Below are 23,389 nucleotides of genomic sequence, written 5' to 3' on the forward strand. Positions count from 1 at the left end.
AATATTATTGCCTAAAAGAGAAGGAAAGCAAAGGCAGGGTTTTTCCATCTCTAGATGTCAATATAAACTAGCTCCCATGTTGTATATTGCATTTAAATTATTATTTTGTTTTTAATTGATCAATTATTCCCCTTTGCCTTAAAAAAATAAAATGCAGTGGGAAAAACTGGAGAAGTATATCCTTAAATTAGACTTGCAATTTCATCAGATTTAATATTTTTATGGGAGGTTTTAATGTGCATACTGGTTGTGATAATGATTCTCCCTGTGGCTGTGGTATCTGAATGTGAGGGAGTGTTTTGATTTTGATTTTGATTGGTGCTTGAAAGTAACAGCAGTATGTTTAATCCAGATGGCTGGCTGCCCTGTCCTGAAGTTTTTTAAAAGGTAATATGCAGATTAAGGAATTTACACTGTCTATCTGTATCTTTGCAAGAGGTAGTAGCACAATTTATTAAGTTCCGACTTCTAGCAGGATATTTCAGATTTTTCACTTTCTTTGATCTTCTAAAACCCCACTCAGGCACATCTAATTAGAAGCTAATATGATGAAATAACGGGTTCTGTAAGAAGAAAAAAAAAATTTTTAATGCAATTTTTACTATGGAGTGGATATTTTTGGAAAATGTAATAACTACAGCAAATAATGCTATAAGGTCTATCTGGGGCATAGGGAGCATTTCCTAATAACAGAAGGAGGATACCTGTCAATTTTGGCACATTTTGGCCAATATGCCACAAGTGCAACCAAGGTTTGTTTCACACAAGCCAGATTTCTAATCAGGAGACCATCTTATAAGACAATAACATATTTGGCTGCCTCATACCAACTACAAGGTACATGCAGTGTACTATCACAATCTCAGGATTATGTGATTTTCTCTTCAACTCTCCTAAATTAGCCAAATTGAACTTCCTCTTCTATTGCATACTGCTCCTGTCCTTGTCTTCTCACCTGAATTGGAGTAATAGACATGTAGACAATTTTTCTGCTTTATTATAAGAAAAATTCCATAACTGCTAAATTTGAAAAACCAATCTTGTGTTTTCTAAATCTAAAGACATTAATACATGATTGATTGTTGGCTAAAGCAGTTTAGATATTTGGGTATCATCTTACAGTCTTTTCTAAACTGGGAATCACAGAAGAAAATAGCAATATAAATTGCTGAGCTCATTGCTAAAGCTGCTATGTATTCCAACAATGCACTCATCCATCTACCTTGCAGCTGGTTGTCCTTTTCTTCTCTTTCCTTCCACCTTTCCCAGTATTAGAGCCTTCTCCAGAGAGCAAGGTCTTTGTATAATGTGTCCAAAGTAGGATAATTTGAGCTTGGTGTGCCTTGAGTGAGAACTCCAGGTTGATTTCTTCAATGATCCATTGGTTTGTTTTCTTGGCTGTCCATGGTATTCTCAGGAGTTTTCTCCAACACCAAAGTGCAAAAGTGTCAATATTGTTCCTATCCTGCTTCTTCAAAATCCAATTTTCACTTCCATAGAGTATCACAGGGAATACCATGGCTTACATGATTCTGATTTTTGTAGATATAGACACATCACAGCATTTGAATACCTTTTCCAAGGACTTCATGGCTATTCTACAAAGTGCTAGTCTGTGGTATATTTCTTGACTGCTTGTTCCTTTACCATTGATGGTTGATCCTAAAAGACAGAAACTATCCATGACTTTGATAACTTTGTTGTCAATTCTAAGGCTGGTTGTTGTACCTGTTGTCATTAGTTTGGTCGTCTTTATATTTAATTTTAGTACCATTTTTTTCACTGTGCTCCTTGACTTTTATTACTAGACCTTGCAGATTCTTTGCATTTTTGGCTATCAGGATAGAGTTAGCATCACAGTGCAGGTTATTGATGTTTCTTTTAATTTAAGAAAGCTGTAAACAGATTAGGGACCAGACAAATTTGGATTTTTAGGACTTTTGCTAAGAGTTTTAAACAATTGAATAAACAAAATAAAATTTCTGTGGGAACATAAATTGTTTAGTCTATCAGGAAAGAGATCATTGGTTGAAAGTTGAAAACAAGTAAAAATGAAACCTGAGACTTCATGAATATAAATGTGCCACTAGAGGAAACTAAAGTTCCAGGTAGGAAAAAGAAAAGTGAAATCTATAAAATGACAGACAAAGGTATAATGCTTGAGACATTTCAAAGGATTTTTGAAGAATTGGGAGAGAAACTTATAACTAATTTGACAGCAGTAATCTCTGTACCTGTAAATGTATTTTTTGAAGCAAATTATAAAGAAGTGAACAGTGTGACAGATAATAATATGGAAGAATTTATGGATAGACAGGATGAAGAAGGGATACAAATTCTACCTATTGGAGAAATATTGGGAAATAAAGAAATTGACAACTGTAAGAGATGACAGTCACTGGAAATACAAATGACAAATCAAGAGATGCAAAAGGACCTGGGCAAGGACTAACTTTTGGATTTACAAAAGAGGGTTTCTAAAACCTTGAAGAAATCTTTGACATGGGAGAAAGAAAGTTTGAATGGAGTTCAATTCTATAACAGCAACTTGATGAAGCAAAAGAAAGGAATATAAAGTTGACTTGTTTGATCAGGGCTAAAATAAATACTTTTATAAAATTCTGGAAATCCTTTATGGACCTTTTGCTGACACTTAGACAAAAATGACAAATGATTTTTGGATTTGTGAATGGATGGGGAGGTATGGAAAGAAGTGAGCCACACATGTAATTTCATAGGGGATGGGGAATTATTAATTTGCCTATACTTGTTGCAAGGAAGATAGGGAGTTGCTTCTTTAAATATTCTTTTTTCTATCTCTTTTCCTTTCTCTTCTTTTTTTTTTCTCTTTTCTCTTTTGCACTTTGTATTTCTTTTCTTTCTATCCTTTTCTTCTCTTTTTCTGATTTCAGTTTGTATTATCTTTTGGTATTGTAAAATTGTTTAATAAAAATTATTTTAAAAAAAAGAAAACTAGTGTATGAAATACAGCTGTTTTGACATCACTTACCCTGATCACATTTAAAAACATCCTGTGACATCCCCCCTCTCCCCAAGTTCACAATTCCCTTGGAGGTTGTGACCTACAGTTTGAGTACCCCTAGATTAGAGATTTCTATGGTCTTATATGGAGCACAGTACATTTTAGGACAAGGAGTGAAGGTATTTCTTGTGGGATGTTTCAGGTCCTCATCTGGGCAAGGCCGCAGTAGATGTGTAAGTGGTCAGACCCAAAACTAAGTATGTCCAGAGGCAAAAACCACATTTTTTTAACTGTTAGAGACTACATGCTTTGTACTTATGCTTTGTTGTATTCATATTTCTAAAACAATATGTCTGCAGGTTGGGAATTATCCCTTGGAATCTATACTAGGAAAGCAAAAATCCACTTGATTTTCTATGATAACTTTGCCTTTTCCAGAAGAAGCTAATGGCATAAGCCATCCTTGCACTTTATGTGGGCCTTTCATTGAGGACAGTCTAAAAACTTCTGTTTTTATGGGAACTCTCACTCAGATTATGGCATATTCTAATTACCAGTCAAAGCTGTTACATTTGACATTTAAAACTAAGATTTGGGACTAGAGTCATTCCGGAAATTTGACTTTCTCTTTATATGAACCTGCATGGGACCTTTGTTCAATTTCAGAGGACTTGCTTCAGGAGGTCTCAGTTTGATTATGTTTGGACATTAGGAGAGCAGGGAAAGTTCGATAATGAGAAGAATTCAAGTTGTCACAAAGGAAAAGTGGGTTGTTTGATTTTCTTCAGCTATTTTTTATTTCATTCAAAGGGAGTACATTTGCTTTAAGAAAGACTTGGAATTGGAAAAAAAAAGATTGGCCAACCCTGGAATTTTTCCTTATGTACATATTCTCTTCCTTTCTCTGTATGTGTATGTTCTCATTCAATGCTACTTCTTGAAGTGCTTAAGCTTTTTAACTTAGCTAAGACTTCTTAAAAATTAGTCATATGCCTTCCCCTTTCACTGAATCAATAGTGATCGATATCAAAGAAGGAGATTAGCAATGTCTTCATACCTGTATACACATATATGTTTTATACTAGAACCTGATTAGCTGTTTAGATATTTTAATGAATCCCAAGTGGAAGTTTACTTAGGATGTAGAAAACAACAGTGATCTGTGCCATAACTTGAAGGCCAGTATCACAGCCTGATTCACTCAGTTAGGACTTTAACAACAAATGAATCAATAAATCTTTGTTGGTAAATAATTGGTATTGAATAGAGCTTTAGTATAAATTTATGACTGATGCTTTATTGCAGCTTGGAGCTGCAATGGGCTACTTAGTGATAGATTTTGGATAATAATTACATCCATAAAGTTAACTTTGTAAGTTATTTAAAGCTTGTATACTTAATATCACAATGACTTTCTGCACTAGAAACAAAATTCTTGCTTCTGCTTGAAAAAATGTTTTTATTTTATAAAAGCTGGCAAAATGTACTAAAGCTAGTACAGATAGTCCTCACTTAACGATTGCCCTGTTTAGCAACCATTCAAAGTTACGACAGCACTGAAAAAGTAACCTTATGACCAGTCCTTGCACTTATGACCGTTGCAGCATCTCTGTGGTCACATGATCACCATTTATGCGCTTCATAGCCAGCTTCCAACAAGCAGAGTCAGTGGAGAAGCTGGCAGTAAATTTGCAAGTCACGGTCATGTGATGTCTCACTTAACGACCACATCACTTAGTGACAAGATTTGCCAATTGTCATTAAGCAAGGACTATCTCTAACATGCTCTGTTAAAGTTACTGCGTAACTTCATTAGTGACTTGACAAAAATACAAGTTTCTAGTGCTACTTATGTAGCTGTATGTCTTGAAGGTATTTACAAGTCTAAATTATCAGAGTAAATGAGGTTATGTACCTCCCCTTGAAGACTTTGGTGGAGCCACCTATAGACTATTCCTCAAATGCCACTGAAATTCAACGTAATGTTTTCATTGCCAAATTGCAGCAGTATTTGTGTAATAAATGATACATAGCAACACTTATCCACCTAGCAACACTTTTTCTAAAACAGTTTTTTCTAGTCCAAAGGCTGCACTTGACTTTGAAGGGATCCATAGTCCAAAAAGTAGTAAATGCACCAGGATGAAAACTAACTTTGTTAAGAATATGAAAACAAAGCAGTTATGGCTCTGCAAGGAGCCATTCTGGGCCTAACTGCTGTTAGTGAAAGGTCATGAGAGGATGATCAGAGAGTCACTGTTGGGAGATGGACAGCCATATAAATTACTTAATGAAAGTGTTTAGTCACATAAATAAATAAATAAATAAATAAATAAATATCAGCACTGCTGCAAGTGACTTCACTATTGCTGGAGCTGATAAATATGTACCTGGCTGGCTGCCTGCTTCTGAGGCAACCCCACACACAGACTAACCCGTTTTAATTTTGAGTGTGCTTTTGGAGGACTTTATGTTTCACTCTTAACGTTAAAGCAGTATAACAGGATAGAATCATAGTCTTACAATAATAGACTATAAGAGTTGCAAGGAATTTAGAGATAATCTAATCCAACCTCCTCTCTGATGCAGAAATCTATTATTAAGCATCCTTGGCAAGTGGCCATCCAGCCTCTGCTTAAACATCTCAGAGTCAGTCACCTCCTGAGGGAAGCCTATTCCTTTGTTGAAAGTTCTTACTGTTAAGAATTTTCCTGGTGCCCAAATAAAACCTACTTCCTTGTCATTTAATTGTAATTTTGTTGACGTTACTGTACTTGCCTTTAGTATTGTCATAGAAGACTTTTTAAAAAAAATCATATCAACCTTAAGGATGGACATTGGACAGCTAAATTTTTTAAGTATAAAATCATTCCTTGCACAGATACCTCTTCTTTTCCAAATATTTTATTTGCCTTTATTGTTAACAATATGGTAAGATCCCCAAATGTCCCAATGCAAGTTCTTGGTCACTTTATGGGAGAGATATGATAATTGTTGGCTTTCCTCAGAAAGGTTCGATTGCCAGATCTCTGCTAGGGCAAAATCCTGATTTGCAGACTTAACCTTCATTAAACACTAGAATCTTGACTGTTGAGCTGCTATGGATGCTTATTTTAGAAATATCATAAATGTACAGTTCACAAGATATTGTTCTCTCAGACAGATGTGAATTAAGGAGAGCTGATTACTTGTAACTGTTGTTTTTCAAGTAGTCATCTATATATAATGTTTTCTTTTTCCCTCAGTCGGTGCAGTGATGCCTGTTATCAGTTTCAAGGGAGCACTGTGTCTGTTATCATAATAAAAGTGGGTGGGAGCATACATTAAATTAGAATGTATGGGTGTGAGGCATCCAGAAAAAGGCTTAGCTCTAGAACATTCCATAAGGGACATGACACAGACATGGAATCCATAGACGGGATGATGATGATGATGATGATGATGATGATGATGATGATGACGACGACGATGACGATGATGATGATGTGCCTTTGAATCAGTTTTGACTCCTGGCAACTGCCTGGACAAGTCCTTGCAGTTTTCTAGACAAGATTTCGGAAGTGGTTTGCCCTTGCCTGTTTCCTAGGTGTAATGGTATGTGGGAGTGACCTTGAGGGATGAGGGGAAGAGTTGCTGTCTAGGGAACAATCAGATAAAAGGGGAGGAGCCCGCAACTGCATAATGGGCGAAGAAAGAAACTTAAAAAGGATCTCCCCTAATGTATCAGACTGTTAAAAGTGATGGCGAGAGGTTTGTATTTTCAGACTTGCAAGATTGATGTCAGTCCTCCCAGGCAAACCAGACAGGAAACACAGCCAGATAAGCTGATTCTACTATATTGTAAGGCTACATTAATAGAATCTTGCAAGTCTGAAATTACAAACCTCCCACTGTCACTTTTAACAGCCTGATACATTAGGGCAGATCTTTTTTAAGTTTCTTTCTTTGCCTGTCTGATAGCTGCGGGCTCCTCCCCTTTTTATCTGATCCTTCCCTAGGCAGCAACTCTTCCCCTTGTCCCTCAAGGTCATTCCCACATACACTAGGGCTGAGAGAGAGTTACTGGCCCAAGTTCACCCAGCTGGCTTTGTGCCTGAGGCAGAATTAAAACTCGCAGTCTCCTGGTTTCTAGCCTGGTGTCTTAACCACTACACCACACTGACTCTCCTGGACAGAGGATTATAGACTTGAATTACAGAACAGTTTTCCCCTGGAAACTTTATGCATGACTGAAAGCTCTCTCCGAAGCTTCATTTGCACTTCGTACATCACTTCCCTTAAGTTTCTGAGTCTCACATTAGTTAGAAAGGTTTAAGAACTATGAATTCGTCTGCTGAACAGAGCCTTACACCCTTAACATGAAAAGGTGGCCTGACCTCAATCCCTGAAACAAGTTCCACAGTCTTTAATGCTCAAGATGAGCTGCTATGTAGAATCCTTTTGCCTCCTCTCACCAACTCACAAAAGTTTGGTTTAATCTTTATTTTGGCCTTAAAGCCAAGAAATTCAATATACATCAAATGCAGAAACACACACTCTTAAAACCTATGGATATAAATAAAAAGTAAACATAAAATGCAATAACATGAAAAATAATAAAAAATATAAGTCAGGAGGCCTCGTCAGACAAAAGAAGCGACATATGAGCTTCGTACTCTCTGCCAGGGTATTTCTTCAGAAAAGTATAGATGAATGGCATCTGAGATCCCCTGTGCATATGGCCCAGGGATTCCATAGACCTGTCCCCACATAGCATATCTCCTGATGTAGAGAGATATTTTTATAATGCCCCCCCAGGACTGCGGAGGGTAGTGCATCCAATCTACCCAAGGTGAAGGCCTGGAAGAAGTTGAGAAGTGACACAGAGGAAAGATAGAACTATCACACATGCCCATTTGAAGAAAATCCATGGACTATGGGATTAAATATTAGGCGTAGACTAGTTTGGAAATCAGTATCCCAGATATGCCACTTAAGAAAACTCCTGACATTTTCAAACTTCAATAGGCAGTAGCTCTCCAAAGAGAGACCTAAAGACCTTTTAGCCATGTTGATTTAAAATAGTCTCTGTGAACCAGTGGAGCCAAACCCAGAAGGAAAAAAATAACCAGAAATTAATGAGATAGTAACAAGCTCTGGCACCCATGGAAGTCAAGCCTGTCTCTAACCATAAGGCAGTATTTGTCAGCCCTATGAGGTAGACCAGACTAAGAAACCAGTGCCATATATGTCTAAAACTACTTTTATTGGAATAGCTATAATAACAGAATCTTGCAAGTCTGAATGTGCTTCCCTCCTCCCTCACTTTATCTTTGTGTGAATTAGGGAGGGGCTAATCTGAGATATATTCTCAAATTAGTTTCTTTCAAGCCTTGCTTGCCTGATTGTTGCCTTGATAGTGGCTCTTCCTCCTGTCTTTCAAGGCCATTCCCTATTCCTTCTACAGCATCTCAAATCTGAAATGATAGCTTTTATATGGACAGCTTCCAGGGTATTAAACTGGGTAAACATACAAATCTGAACACTAAAGAAACTGAGAAATAACCTTAGCAAGAAAGGTCTTGCAGACTGCAGGAATAAAATGTGCTTCCTTTGAATGAAAAAATTTCAAGGTAACTGAGGAGTTACTTTGAGCTACACTGGCCCAATAAGAGAATGTGTATTCTAAGATAAAGAGGCTTAGAACTCCACCCCAAGATATTTGTGAGTATTCACCTACTCTGTTGGGGTCCCATTTATTTGCCATTTATGCATCTTATAATAGTGTCATGCTAAAACTAAAACTTTATTTTTTTTATAATTTATTAAAAGTTTTTCTTTTAGACAAAAGGAAGCCAATGTCCACTTTTTTGTGCATGGAGGATCCCCTTAGTTTTTCCCATAGCCTCTCCCTTGGGATCAAATCAAAAACTGATTTGAAATCAGTGAAGAGTATGAAGAGGGAGCCTTTGGGGAGTGAGGAGTATTTTTCAGCTAAGTGGTGCAGGACCAGACAGTGGTCCAAAGTTGAACAGTCTCCTCTGAATCCCACCTGCTCCTCAGCAAGAATATTTTCACTTTGAACCTAGACCAGTCATTTTAAATAAAAGTATTTTGCATGTAACTTGTTTATTGTGTTAAGCAAGCTAATGAAGTGTGTAACTGACAGGGTCTAGTCTGTTTCCTTTGTTCTTTTACAAAGGAATGACAGAGGACTGATTCCATTCATTTGGAAAAGCTGCTGTACACCTTCTCCTCATTTGACGATTGCAATCCATTCCAGCAACTTTGTCATTGAGCGAAATGGTCACTAAGCGAACATGTGACAGAGAGAGAGAGAGAGAGAAAAGCTGCAAAAATCACTGGTTGCTGCCCTCTCATTCAGATAAAGTACTCTCATACTGTGTCCTGTGCCTGACCTGTTTTTTTTTCTTTTTTTGCCCCCTCGCAGGACCGAGAGATTGCTTAAGCAAGCTATCTCTTCCTGAACTGCTTTTCTACACAGTGCAGTGTTTCCCTACAAAGTGCTAACTGCAAGTTAAGAAGCTCAGCTCTGTGACTTTAATTAGTTGATTAGAACCCTCCAGCTGGCTTGCACTGCTGCCTGAAACTGAACAGACCTTAATCAAAAGCTTTAATCATACTGAAGGCTTTTGTTGTCAGGCGTACAAAATTTGGTTGTAAATGCATGCATTGGTTAGAAAATTAATTTTTATTACCATTTATTACCATTGTATTTGCAAATGGTCGCTAACCGAGGTAGTTGCTAAATAAGGAGTGGCTGTACTGTTAATATAAGTAAATAAAGCAGCCAGTACTGGGACAACTCACAAGAAGAAATGGCTCAGTTTGGATGCCTCAAATTGTACCTGTACCTGGATTTAGTAGCCTGGTGTACCACTTTAAGCTATAGAGATAAAAATAATAATCTGTGGAGTCACTGTGGCATTAATATTACTTTTATTGTACTGAAGGAGAAGATGATATCTGTGCCAATAATAAATGCACATGAATGAATGTAATCAGAATTCTCTCTGCAAATATTATGTGATAGGGATAATTAATACATGCTAGTCAGAGGGAATTATAAACACAATTAATATAGAAACATTAATCCAAAGAAGTCAGTGGATTCAAAAGAAATCCAAAATAAATTAAGATGTAGTACATAAATACAGCTTGACTTCTTGAATAGCCAGTCCCATTCTGTCGTAATTAAGCATTAGCACCCCCAAAAAATGGCAGCCACCAAGATTTTGGTGTCTACTGTGAGGTTATGTGAATTATGTCAAGAAAAGTCACTTGTATCCTCAGTTGAAGATATCTTCAGAAGAGTTTGAAAAATGTGCACAGCAAGGAAGTTTCACTGTTTATCAGAGCAAAACCTTTACAACAGGAACAGAGACTGATATGATTGAACAAAAATACATGAAGACAACTGGTAAATGTACTTCTGAAAGTGCTACATCCAATTCTGCTTTACCGATAGTGTCATATGTATATATCATCTTGACTGGTAGATTAATTAGAAACATCTGCTTCTGTGCATTCAATACAGTGGGGCAAAAAAGTATTTAGTCAGCCACCAATTGTGCAAGTTCTCCCACTTAAAAAGATGAGAGAGGCCTGTAATTTTCATCATAGGTATACCTCAACTATGAGAGACAAAATGGGGAAAAAATCCAGAAAATCACATTGTCTGATTTTTAAAGAATTTATTTGCAAATCATGGTGGAAAATAAGTATTTGGTCACCTACAAACAAGCAAGATGTCTGGCTCTCACAGACCTGTAACTACTTCTTTAAGAGGCTCCTCTGTCCTCCACTCGTTACCTGTAGTAATGGCACCTGTTTGACCTTGTTATCAGTATAAAAGACACCCGTCCACAACCTCAAACAGTCACACTCCAAACTCCACTATGGCCAAGACCAAAGAGCTGTCGAAGGACACCTGAAACAAAATTGTAGACCTGCGCCAGGCTGGGAAGACTGAATCTGCAATAGGCAAGCAGCTTGGTGTGAAGAAATCAACTGTGGGAGCAATAATTAGAAAATGGAAGACATACAAGACCACTGATAATCTCCCTTGATCTGGGGCTCCACGCAAGATCTCACCCTGTGGGGTCAAAATGATCACAAGAACGGTGAGCAAAAATCCCAGAACCACACGGGGGGACCTAGTGAATGACCTGCAGAGAGCTGGGACCAAAGTAACAAAGGCTACCATCAGTAACACACTACGCCGCCAGGGACTCAAATCCTGCAGTGCCAGATGTGTCCCCCTGCTTAAGCCAGTACATGTCCAGGCCTGTCTGAAGTTTGCTAGAGAGCATTTGGATGATCCAGAAGAGGATTGGGAGAATGTCATATGGTCAGATGAAACCAAAGTAGAACGTTTTGGTCTAAACTCAACTCGTCATGTTTGGAGGAGAGAGAATGCTGAGTTGCATCCAAAGAACACCATACCTACTGTGAAGCATGGGGGTGGAAACATCATGCTTTGGGGCTGTTTTTCTGCAAAGGGACCAGGACGACTGATCCGTGTAAAGGAAAGAATGAATGGGGCCATGTATCGTGAGATTTTGAGTGAACACCTCCTCCCATCAGCAAGGCCATTGAAGATGAAACGTGGCTGGCTCTTTCAGCACGACAATGATCCCAAACACACCGCCCGGGCAACGAAGGAGTGGCTTCGTAAGAAGCATTTCAAGGTCCTGGAGTGGCCTAGCCAGTCTCCAGATCTCAACCCCATGGAAAACCTTTGGAGGGAGTTGAAAGTCCATGTTGCCCAGCGACAGCCCCAAAACATCACTGCTCTAGAGGAGATCTGCATGGAGGAATGGGCCAAAATACCAGCAACAGTGTGTGAAAACCTTGTGAAGACTTACAGAAAACGTTTGACCTCTGTCATTGCCAACAAAGGATATATAACAAAGTATTGAGATGAACTTTTGATATTGACCAAATACTTATTCTCCACCATGATTTGCAAATAAATTCTTTAAAAATCAGACAATGTGATTTTCTGGATTTTTCCCCCCATTTTGTCTCTCATAGTTGAGGTATACCTATGATGAAAATTACAGGCCTCTCTCATCTTTTTAAGTGGGAGAACTTGCACAATTGGTGGCTGACTAAATACTTTTTTGCCCCACTGTATCTTCAGATCTGCACAGTGATCTCTAGGGGAGCAGGGAAAGGATACCAAAACATTTTTTATGTGGCTTAAAAGTTATATTCTTTGAAACATTTTTCATTCTGCGTGCAGTCTAGCACCATCACAATTTTTGATGACATATAAGTTGAGTCAGAGCACAAATTATATAATGTAAATAGTCTGTGCATTCACATATCTGTTTATATGACAATGGCAGTTATCTGTTGCACCTTGCTGTAAGGCTTCGATGTCCAATATTGAAAGAAATGTGTCAGTGTTACAGCAGATGTATTATGTTTTAAAAAAAGTGGTACCATAGTGTTCTGTAGGAAAAAAATTGAAAAACACAGTAATATGCATTGATACCCAGCAAATGATATAGTCATGATATTCCAATCCTGTTTTTTTTTCAATAATTATGCAAATTTCTTTATGATACAATAAGGAAAAAAACTAATACAATAGTATCAAAATTCTGCTGATACAAAAGTTACTTTGGCTCCTTTAGATAAGACAAGATGATTTATTGCATTAGCATCTAGTCTGTTACATTAAGAGATGAGATAATTGTTGTGAGAGTGGACTGACATCTTAGTTCTTATAAGCTTTGTAGGCGGAACCATGGAAATTGTATGCATATTTTTTGACTAAAGAAATAGTTACCATAGATGTAATCAACTAGCTGCACTGTCTCATATCTTCTTTCATCATGCCATGTCAAGGGAGAGGCAAAAAACAAACCTAAAACCTTCCAGCTAGGTATCAGAAATTGTAATAAGTAAGGAATTTAATATCTCATGGCATATAAAATGTTGACTACATGTAAATATGCTCATACATACTGTAAAGTTAATATTTGTTAAATATTATGTGTCAGTCTTATATATTAGGAGTGGATTAAAATTTAATTAAAATTAGATTGGGTAAAACTGGAGAACATTTCAGTCTTTTAGGTGGAGATTGAATGAGATGTTTTTACAAAAAGAAATGGTGGTGGAGGATTGTAAAAAGAAGTTAAAGGAATTTTTTGAGAATAATCTTAATAAAGGTACAGAAGTAAAGATGGTTTGGAATGCAACTTAAGCTTTTGTAAGGATATTTTATATAACGTAATAGTGAATTTAAAAGAAAAGGCAAGAAAAAATGCAAATGATTTTAGATGAGATAAAAAAAGAAGAGTTAAACAAATCTCCAGGGATGATAACTATAACTCACCAAATTAAGCTTTCACAGAGGCAATTATCTATGTTAACAGTGAGAGAGATGGAAATAAAGATGAACTATGTAAAACAAAGAAATTTTGAATTTGCAAATAAACCATGGAGATAGTTGGCATACATGTTGTGAAAAGAAAAAGAAAGTTATATTAAAGTTACAAGAAGGGAATACTGTAATAACAGATAACGTGAATATACAAAAAGTGTTTCATCAGTATTATGCTACTATATACAGAGGTCAAGAAATTTCCTAGGAAAAAATGAATGAATGCTTGCACAAACAGAATTTACGAAAGATTACAGACAATCAGAGACAAATTTTGAATGGACCTATAACAATAAGGGAGTTGTGTGAAACTATCAAAAAGTAATAACAGATAACGTGAATATACAAAAAGTGTTTCATCAGTATTATGCTACTATATACAGAGGTCAAGAAATTTCCTAGGAAAAAATGAATGAATGCTTGCACAAACAGAATTTACCAAAGATTACAGACAATCAGAGACAAATTTTGAATGGACCTATAACAATAAGGGAGTTGTGTGAAGCTATCAAAAAGACTAAAATGGGTTGCGGCCTCTTACTATAAATGTTTTGAAGATGAGTTTTTACAGCTTGTACAACAAACGATGAATATTATTTTGCAGAATGGAAAGATTCCTGATAGTTGAAAGGAGGCTAATGTATCATTAATAGAGGGACAAGATTTGATTTTAAGAAGAAACTATTGACCAATATCTTTACTGAATAATGATTATAAACTGTTTACCACAATTTTGGCTGAAAGGTTGAAAATAATTTTGCAGGATTTTATTCATGAAGATCAATGCAGGTTTTTACTTAAAAGACAACTACAAGATAATATTAGAAATGTTTTGAATACACTGGAATACTTGGAGCAGCATAATGAAAAACAAGCTGCATTGATATTCTTAGATGCAGAGAAGGCCTTTGACAATTTGGATTTTTTTGTTTAGAGTTCTGGAACATATGAACCTTGGAGATAATTTTATTAAATGGGTAAGGTCAATCTATACTTCTCAGCAAGCACAAATAATTGTTAATGGAGAAGTAACAAAACCTTGTGAGATTCAAAAAGGGACAAGACAAAGACATCCACTGTCTCCACTTTTGTTCATTTGGGTTCTTGAGGTATTAAACAGAGACATAAGACAAGATCAGAGAATTATAGGATTTAAGATTAAAAAAGAAACTTATAACTTAAGGACATTTGCAGATGATTTGGTGTTAATTTTAGAAAATCCATTAGAGGGAGTAGAAGCATTAATGGGAAAATTAAAGAACTTTGGTATATTAGCAGGTTTCAAGATGAATAATCAGAAGAGAAAAATGTTAACAAAAAATATGAAATTAGAGGATCAAATAGAACTGATGGAGAAAACTGATTTTAAGATTGAGAAAAAAGTAAAATACTTGAGTATTACTATGATAAATATGAATTGTATGTTATTTCAAAATAATTATGTTAAGATGTGGACTGAAATTAAGAAGGACGTGTTAAGATGGGAGAAATTAAAATTGTCACTGTTGGGGAGAATTTCCATGATAAAAATGAATGTTTTGCCAAGAATGATGTTTTGTGTAAACCCAGGTTGTGCTCGAAAACACCTTTATGGATCTCAGTTCAAGAAGCATATTATAGAAGAGAAATGGCAGATAAATGGTTGATGTATTGGGACTTATTGGAAAACTATCAAGGGGAATTTAAAATCAAATCAAAACAATAGCAGAAGGATATAGTTGTCAACAATTTTCCCATTTACAGTTATCTGAAAGATTCAAAATGGATAAAAAGATGTATAGTATTGAGCAAAGTAAGTCAGAATTTGAAATACAACTGTGTACTGATGATGAACATGTAATTGCTAAAATATACAAATTTTTGTTGAAATTAGAAACAGAGAAAGAACAGGTTAAAGAATGTATGATAAAGTGGGCTAAGAATTTTGGTTATAATATATAGATGGATAATGGAAAAATACGTGGTTAAAAGGGATGAAATTTACATTGTGTTATGATCTCAGAGAATTTTTATAAAATGATATATTGTTGGTACATGACACCAGAGAAATTATCTAGAATGTGTAAAGGCACTCCAAATGTATGTTGGAAATGTGAACAGCATGAAGGGACATTTTATCATGCTTGGTGGACATGTAAAAAAGCTACAAAAAAATTGGATTCAAATGCATACTTTATACAGAGGATTTTAAAGATCAATATTCAATTGAAGCCGGAACTTTTCCTTTTAGGATTAGTGAATAAACAGTTAGAAAAAAGCCATGGAAGATTATTTCAATATGTGATTACTGCGGCAAGATTACTATATACGCAGAGATGGAAAGATTCAATACTACCCATTATGGAAGAATGGTTGGTGAAGTTGACAGATTTTGCAAGAAATTGACTTCTTTGATTAGAAAAAAAGATACTATGTACATTTATTGGTGATTGGAAGCCTCATATGGACTTTGATGAGTCCATAAAAAAAATGAACTTGTGACTTTTTTTTTTATGATTAGACAGGATTATAGAAAGAACAGTAATATGATGCAACTTTAGAGAGAGAGGTTAAAATATAATTGTACTTATAGCTGCTGTAAAGAATATCAGAAGCCACTTCTTTATATCTTTTTTCTTTCTTTTCTATTTTTCTTCAGCTTTTTTTTCTTTTCTTGCACTTTTTTCTCTTTCTTTGATTTCTTCCTTTTTCTTCCTTACTTATATTAGTTTGTGTTAGTTTTTATCTTCTTGTTTAAAAGTTTTAATAAAAAATTATATAAAATTTCGATCTGAAAATTTCAGTGCATTGGATTTCATCTGTTTCAAATTTTCATTCTGATTGTGGACATTAAAAACATTATAAAGATTTCATTTTCAGTGTTCGTCAACCATAGTTATAGCCACGTTTTGGTAGTGAACATGATCTTAGCAAATAAACAAACAATGGCATACCAGAGTATTGCTTCTAGTTGATACAGAATCTTACTAGGTGGGATAGTTATTTTCGTACATCAAAAAAAGCTGCTCTTGCCTAAATAGGACTTTTTAATATGTTGTTCAGGAGACCAGACTGCAACTGCGTACCACATTTCAGCTTGTTTCATTTAAAAAAAAAATCATATACTTATATTCCCAACTTGAATTAGGCTTTTATTTATTTAATCAGTTTAAATGGCTACCCAACTCACAAAATATGTCCCTGGGCAGCTAATGTTGGATTTAAAGAGAGAAACAAAAAGTTAACTAAAACAAAAATAAAAACAATAATCATCTGAGGCCAACCACAATCATCCTAAACCATTACATATGTGCTTATGTAACACCTTGGTCCAATGCCTGGGGGAAGAGCCAGGTTTTCACAACTTTGTAGAAGGCCATCTGAATCAAGGGTGTATACTGTTCCATAGGCACCATGACAGACAATGCCTCCTGGACCCTGTCAGGTAGCCCTGTTCTATAGAGAGGACCTAAAGCATGCCCCACACTGTCAGGTCTTGTGGGATGGGCAGAAATAATTGAAGACATGTACTCCCGCAAATAATTTGTACCATGAAGGGCTTTATAGATAGTAACCAGTACCTTGAATTGCCCCTAGAAACCTACTGGGAGCCAGTGCAACTCATAAAGTAGTAGTGTTACATGGGCATACCATGGTGTTCCCACAGCTATCCACATCACTGCATTCTAGACTAGTTTCAGCTTGTGAGTGGTCTTCAGGAGCAACACCATGTAGAACCCAAATGACTGTGAGCAGAGCTCCTGATTCAGTAATGGGCATAATTGGTGCACAGGATGGGTTTGTGCAAAAGTCCTCTTTGTCATAACTGGTACTTACTCTTCAAGCAGAAACTAGCTGTGCACTTAACAGCCCCAAAGTCCCTGTCCATTTCCTCAGGACCAACAGACTGAAACTCTTCCCAGGTAACCTAGACACACCAAGCCTCAGTCATAGAACCAGAATCTTAACTCATAATGTATCTGAGAGACTCTGATAGATGCCTTAAATTGTCTTCTCAACACTCTTACAGATATTCCTCTGGCCCCTCTTTAGCTAGGGGGGACTGGATCACCTTGAACAGGACCACCAGCCATCTATCTATTGACACAATAAGAGCAAAAAATTTATTTACCACAAGGTAGAAGCAGCATTCTAGGTTGCTTCATCTTCCTCTGAAAACCAGGGAGCTTTCTGGAATCCACAGGCAAAGATAGACTGCACAGGTACAAACCAATTCAAGGCTGCTGTTGCTCTCTAAGCAACAACTAAGGTCTCAGAGCCTTAGGAACAACTCCAAGTTCCCTCTGAACCTAGCAAAGATGATTCAACATTTAAACTGATGGAAGGTGAACCAAAAGTACTCTATTCCTGAGGCTGTATTTATTCTAGCACTGGCCCTGGCTCATGTTGCTTTCAGTCTGGTTTAAAATAGTCATTCTATGAGGAAGATTATGTGTTCAGAAACATGTGGGCAAATAATTCTGTTTTGGTCTGTGAATAAAAGGCAAAATAGCACTGGATACATATAGTAATACGGGTAGCCAAATTAGAATAGTTTGTACTTTTTGAATTTCAGTTTGCTATTTTTCTTCAACAGGGAATGCTGTTAAAGCGAAGTGGTAAATCATTAAATAAAGAGTGGAAGAAGAAATATGTTACTCTTGGGGATGATGGTGTACTGACCTATCATCCAAGCTTACATGTAAGTATGCATGCATTGATGTTTATCTAAAGGTCAAGTTCTATAATCAAACTTAGGCTACAAAAGAACAATAACCCTATCCATAATAAAAAATAAAAGCCTAATTAATAAACATCCTTTGGTACTTTCACTGTACAACTATTGAATTTATAATCAGCTATATAATGTACCATCTAAAAACTACAAGAGATTAAGACTGGAGCTAACTTGCATTACTTACCCCAGCCAGAAGATGCTTTTTTAGATTGAAGTGGTGGGGTGGAGATGAGTTATGTAAAATTATTCCTCATAATTGGTACTGTAATTGTTTAAATTTACTGTTAATATCATGGTATAAGATTGTAAGAATATATACCACAATCAGTTGATTCTGCAATTCTGAGCATACACAAAAGACTGTATGAAATAAAGGATTATTTTGTTTACATGAGGATTACAAGCCATCTATAAAACCTAGCATGTTTTACTGTATGCTCCAGAATCCTTCCCCATATTATTAAATGAACAAGGATTATTCAGGTATTCCTGTAGTGACCTAGCATATATTATGACTCTGTTAGAACTATAAGTGTAGGCTTTACAAAAAACAAAACAAAACACAAATCATAGTTGTGAATCTATCATAAACAATATTTTGCAGAACAAGAGCTCTAGTTATCTTTAGATCAGATTTTTTCAGAGTACACTTATGAGAGCTGAAAATTACTGAGAACCACAAATCATCATAAAATAGTGGTGAATGCTGGCAGACAGAATCTATCATAAATTAAAAGGAGAGTTGCTAAGATTTTTGTAGGATACTTTATATTTTTAATGAGTTGCTTGCCAAGGTACCCCAAAAGAGACAAAAGAGGGACTCATGCTCTTTGCTTTTGGTTTGTGACTGTAATTCTAAGCACATCTACTCAAAGTATGACTTACTTTTGAACTAGTGGTAGTTCTGGAAATGCTAATATGATTGCAGTTTGGCCTCTTGTCTTGTTTTATATTGTTGTTTTTGTGTGTGTGGTTTTTATGTTTTTCAGTTACTTTGAGTTTTAAATCTTATGTCAACCACCCAGAGTGATTGACATTTGTAATTTGGGTGGCTGTATAGTTAAATAAACTTTTTTCATAATTTTGAAAGGCAAGTACTAGCTTCAGTGTTTTACAAATTCATCCTCAAATCAGAATAATGCTTGCAGTATCTTTGCAGATAGAAATAAATATATCAGTAAATGTTGAGTGATTTAATAACCCTTTGATCGCAAAGTAACCATTTTGGGGAAAAAAACTTTACCAACACAAACCTAGATTGTGACCTAGATATTGCTAACTTTCATACATCAGAATGTTTCAGGCTATCTCACATCTCAACAAACACCATGGGTTTTTAACATATTGCAATTGTAGGTACTTGTAATCTGTCTCACATGTAATTGCATCTGTACAACCACTCTGTCTTCCCCTCCCTTCCCACCCTGTCTCATTCCAGTTTAAATCCTGTATCACTTTAGCCACTCCATGAATCTGATAAAATGACCTATAGCTCAAAAAAAAGTATGCCTTTTAATAAAATTGGTTAGTCTAAAAAGTTGGTACCAGACTACTGCTGATTTATGGCTATCATAGATTAATATGTCTTGCCTGTTACAATTCCTGCAATAATGTATGGGATTATATTCCAATAGATTTGCAATTAAACACAATTATAAAAAGATCTATGTACCTCTGCTTTTGTACCTCTGTTTCCCTTTTTTGGAAGCAGTGTATAGCCATTCCTATTTCTGTTTGGAAGTAATAGGTACAATGGAACTTATTTTTAGATTATTGGATATAGTTTGCCTGTTGAGTACATTATGTAAAGGGGAATTGAACTCTAGCTTTTGCCTAACTGGTTTACAATAAACATAGTAAGCCATGCATGGCCTCCAAAAGCCATTTCACATATTTTGCTTGCTGTAAGATAGAAGGGAATGTCAAAACTCTTGATTTGCAATCAGTATAGTTAGGCACATATTCTGATCACCACCAAAACCTGCTCTAGTACAGGCAGAGTCAGAGCCTAAGGGGCACATCCATATGCAACATCTCATCTGTCAAAGAAAAGCCTGAAACTACTGCAAATAATAATAGTAATAGTAATAATTTATTAAACTTGTATGCCACCCAGAAGTATGTGTGTGGTGGTGAATAAATTGAGCAAACAATAATCAGGAATGTTGGGAGGGAAGGACTAAAGACCATTTGAAACAATATGAACAGTTTTAAAATGAGTCAGTAAAATACAACATAACTTCATCATTCAAGCAGCTGCAAACACACTAAAATCTTTTCAATTTAAAAGTTTGTGTCAAGTTTTTGGCTGCTCCAACTCCACAGAAACCAAGATTCTTGCAAAGAGAATGAGAGCCAGTTTGGTCTAGTGGTGAAGGCACCAGGCTAGAGAGCAGGAGACAGGGAGTTCCTGTTCTTTCTTAGGCATGAAAGCCAGCTGGGTGATTTTGGGCCAGTCACTCTCTCTCAGCTCAACTCACCTCACAGGGTTGTTGTTGTGGGGAAAATAGGAAGAGGAAGGAGTATTAGGTATGTTCACCGCTTTGAGTTATTTATAAAAAATATAAAGGTGGGATTAAAAAAAAGTACTATATTACTATACTACTGTACTAAGGTTAGAGAAATCCCAGCAACTGGATTGGATTTTTTCCTTTAGAATTGTATTGGCCAGCCAGCCCTCTATGCTGGATTTCCAGGAAAGGAAAGGTAGATGCAGGCTGTCTGCTAATTGCTCACAACTCCTATGCAGTTTGCTGACAAGCAAACTGTTAATGGGCAAAGCCCTAATTTAAGCACAAAACACAGATAGCAGATTCAGGCAGAAGCCCTGGAAGCATCAACCTGGCTCAAGATAAGAGCTGAAAAGATGAAAAACGCTTTGCGCAGATCCCCTACTGTAATGTCCTGAAGATGTTTTACAGTTCCTTTTGCCTGCATACATAACAGAGAGTACTCTTGCAGTAGACTCCCTTAAACATATATACAGTAAGCTGTGTGAAAAATTCCAACCCCGAAACAGGAAGAAGGACCACAGAGGGAATGTAACGGAATGCAAAGGCTCTGATGGTCTCATTTGCACCAGTAGGCACTCTGTGGACAATCCCAGGTGTGATGGAATACTTGTGCCATATGTCATAGGTAGAATGTAAACAAGTTTTGAAAGAATCTCATCCCAGATGTTGGAGACTTCTCATGCAAATATGTAATTATTTTACTTACTTGAAATCTATGTGTCTTAGGACTCCTCTAGCTATAAGCAGTTGTTTTAAAGCTCCTACACTTGAATACAGCAGGTGGGCAACCATCCTTACCTTTGTAAGATCTCCATGTTTGGGAAATAAAGTTTCATAGATTAGGAGAGCTGCCAGAAAGGAATATCTGTGAAGAACAGAAGTTGTTCTTAGAATGTTTAGTAATGTGAAAATCAAAATGTAAAACTCTGTTTTCATTCCAATTGAATAATTAGTGAGGAAGAAAATGTGGCTAAGTTACAAAAATCTCTGTTCAGTTAAGCTGTTTTTGTATAGTGTGTAGATGGATAAAGTACAGCTTATGAAAATCCTATCAAAATGCTACAATTTTCTTTCTGTGCAGCGTCAGCCTCCATTTAACTTGTAGTTGATATATTTATACAATAATTATTTTTTCCACCCAAGCAGCCTTCAGTGTACTTTCCCACATTGGGGTGAGGGAGGCTCCTGGAATGGGAAAATCTATAAAATTTCCTTGCATAGCTGAATTGGTCGTGAAGCTGTTATTGCCATGCAGCAGCAGAATTGTGAAAATGCTAAAAACATTTTCAAAGCTTATCATTTTATTTCAAGAAGATTGTCTTTCTCTACTTGGAAGTAGCTTGGAATATTTCTAAATTTAGATTGAATGTTTCGTTATGTGTTGTCATGCAGGAGTGTGTAAGATTGGCATGTGCAATATATTCAGCAGTATTTTGTAGATACATACTTCTGGCTAAGATGTAATACAGTTGTAGATTTCCTATAGCCTTTCTTAGGAGGAGGTAATATCTTCTTTTTTTCAGGTGTGCCCGTGGCCCCAATGGAAACCAATCAAGGTGCGATTTATGTTCATTAAGTGCTTGTCAAAACTGAAAAATTTTCTAATCAACAGCAATCTAGCTGAAGCCCCTTCAATGGCTGGGAGTGTTGCCTCTGTAGTATCGGCTATTTGCCTGTTACAACTCTAGGCTAGAAATCCGCTGATTACATTAGGCTAAGCTGTGAAGTAAATGAACCATATCTTATTTAGGTGCAACTAGCTTCAGTATAGTCCTGCCCTGCAGGGCACTTTATAGCATTTTATAGTTTTAAAATTAGTGTAGCTTCCCATTTGCTGCAGGGTGCTGCATGTTATGCCTTTGAACTCCATAAGCAAAGGGAACAGGATCTTTGTCTTCCTACTTTTTTTTTCCTTCTGCATTTTAGCAGTTTTATTTTGCATCTTTTCCAGACGGTATTTTGCAATAAAAATGTCTGACTACCCTCTATACAAAAAAGTGGAGACATCAGCATTTGCCAGTCAGTGCACAGGTTTTTTTTCCCTAAGCAATATGGTGCAGTTACCAGTAAATAAATTGGCAGTTTCTGTAACTAGTTTCTCAGTCTTACTAAATCTTAGTGATAAAGTTGTGTTGTGAAAGAGACTATTGAGTGTACTGCAGTTGTAATTTAATAGGTATTGTCTGTATTAATTCAAAGTATTCTTTTAGTGTGTTATTGATTGGAAATAAAAATACATAGTCTTTTGTGCAAAGGTTTTTCATATAGTTAATCTGACAGAAGTACAAGCACATTTAACAAGAATTAAAAGTGGCTTTTATATATTCCTTTTAGTTATGCTGAAATGATACTGCTAATTATCAGATTAATCAAAGATAATAATGTATCTTATATAGCTTGAGATGAAATAGTATTAAAGTGAAATGACAATACTTTGGTTTCAGTTATGAGTAGTTAAAAGAATGAATTACAGTGGCAATGTAGATCTCTTGTGTATCTGAGTATTGTGTGTGTGTGTGTGTGTGTGTGAGAGAGAGAGAGAGAGAGAGAGACATTCTTATTGTTATGATGGGAAATGCTGGGAAGGTTATTAAGAGTTGTTATTGTTATGACTGTATCTCATTTGAAAAGAATGAGGAGTTCCATTATGTCAGCTAAGTGAAAATTGGGAAGATTGTTGTCTCTGTGTGATTTTTAAACTGTCCAGCAGGGCACAGTATGAAACAATACAAGGTCACATCTTCCCAAGCCAGGACTAGTTAGAAATAATAACAATA

The 23,389-nt window shown here is 36.2% G+C and overlaps 1 protein-coding gene across 2 annotated transcripts in view; it reads left to right on the top strand.

Annotated features, from left to right (window-relative positions):
* Nucleotides 1-23,389, top strand: part of AGAP1 (ArfGAP with GTPase domain, ankyrin repeat and PH domain 1) — a 428,513-nt gene that overhangs the window by 190,363 nt on the left and 214,761 nt on the right. For both annotated transcript variants that reach the window (XM_088132847.1, XM_088132845.1), the window contains exon 10: nucleotides 17,959-18,063. In XM_088132847.1, the coding sequence (XP_087988973.1) occupies nucleotides 17,959-18,063 (105 nt within the window). The remainder of the gene's footprint in view (nucleotides 1-17,958; nucleotides 18,064-23,389) is intronic.

Source organism: Python bivittatus, unplaced genomic scaffold, assembly GCF_059951505.1.
Source record: "Python bivittatus isolate LINGU-HERP-01145 unplaced genomic scaffold, Pbiv_v1 ctg000020_np1212, whole genome shotgun sequence".
NCBI classification, from domain to species: domain Eukaryota; kingdom Metazoa; phylum Chordata; class Lepidosauria; order Squamata; family Pythonidae; genus Python; species Python bivittatus.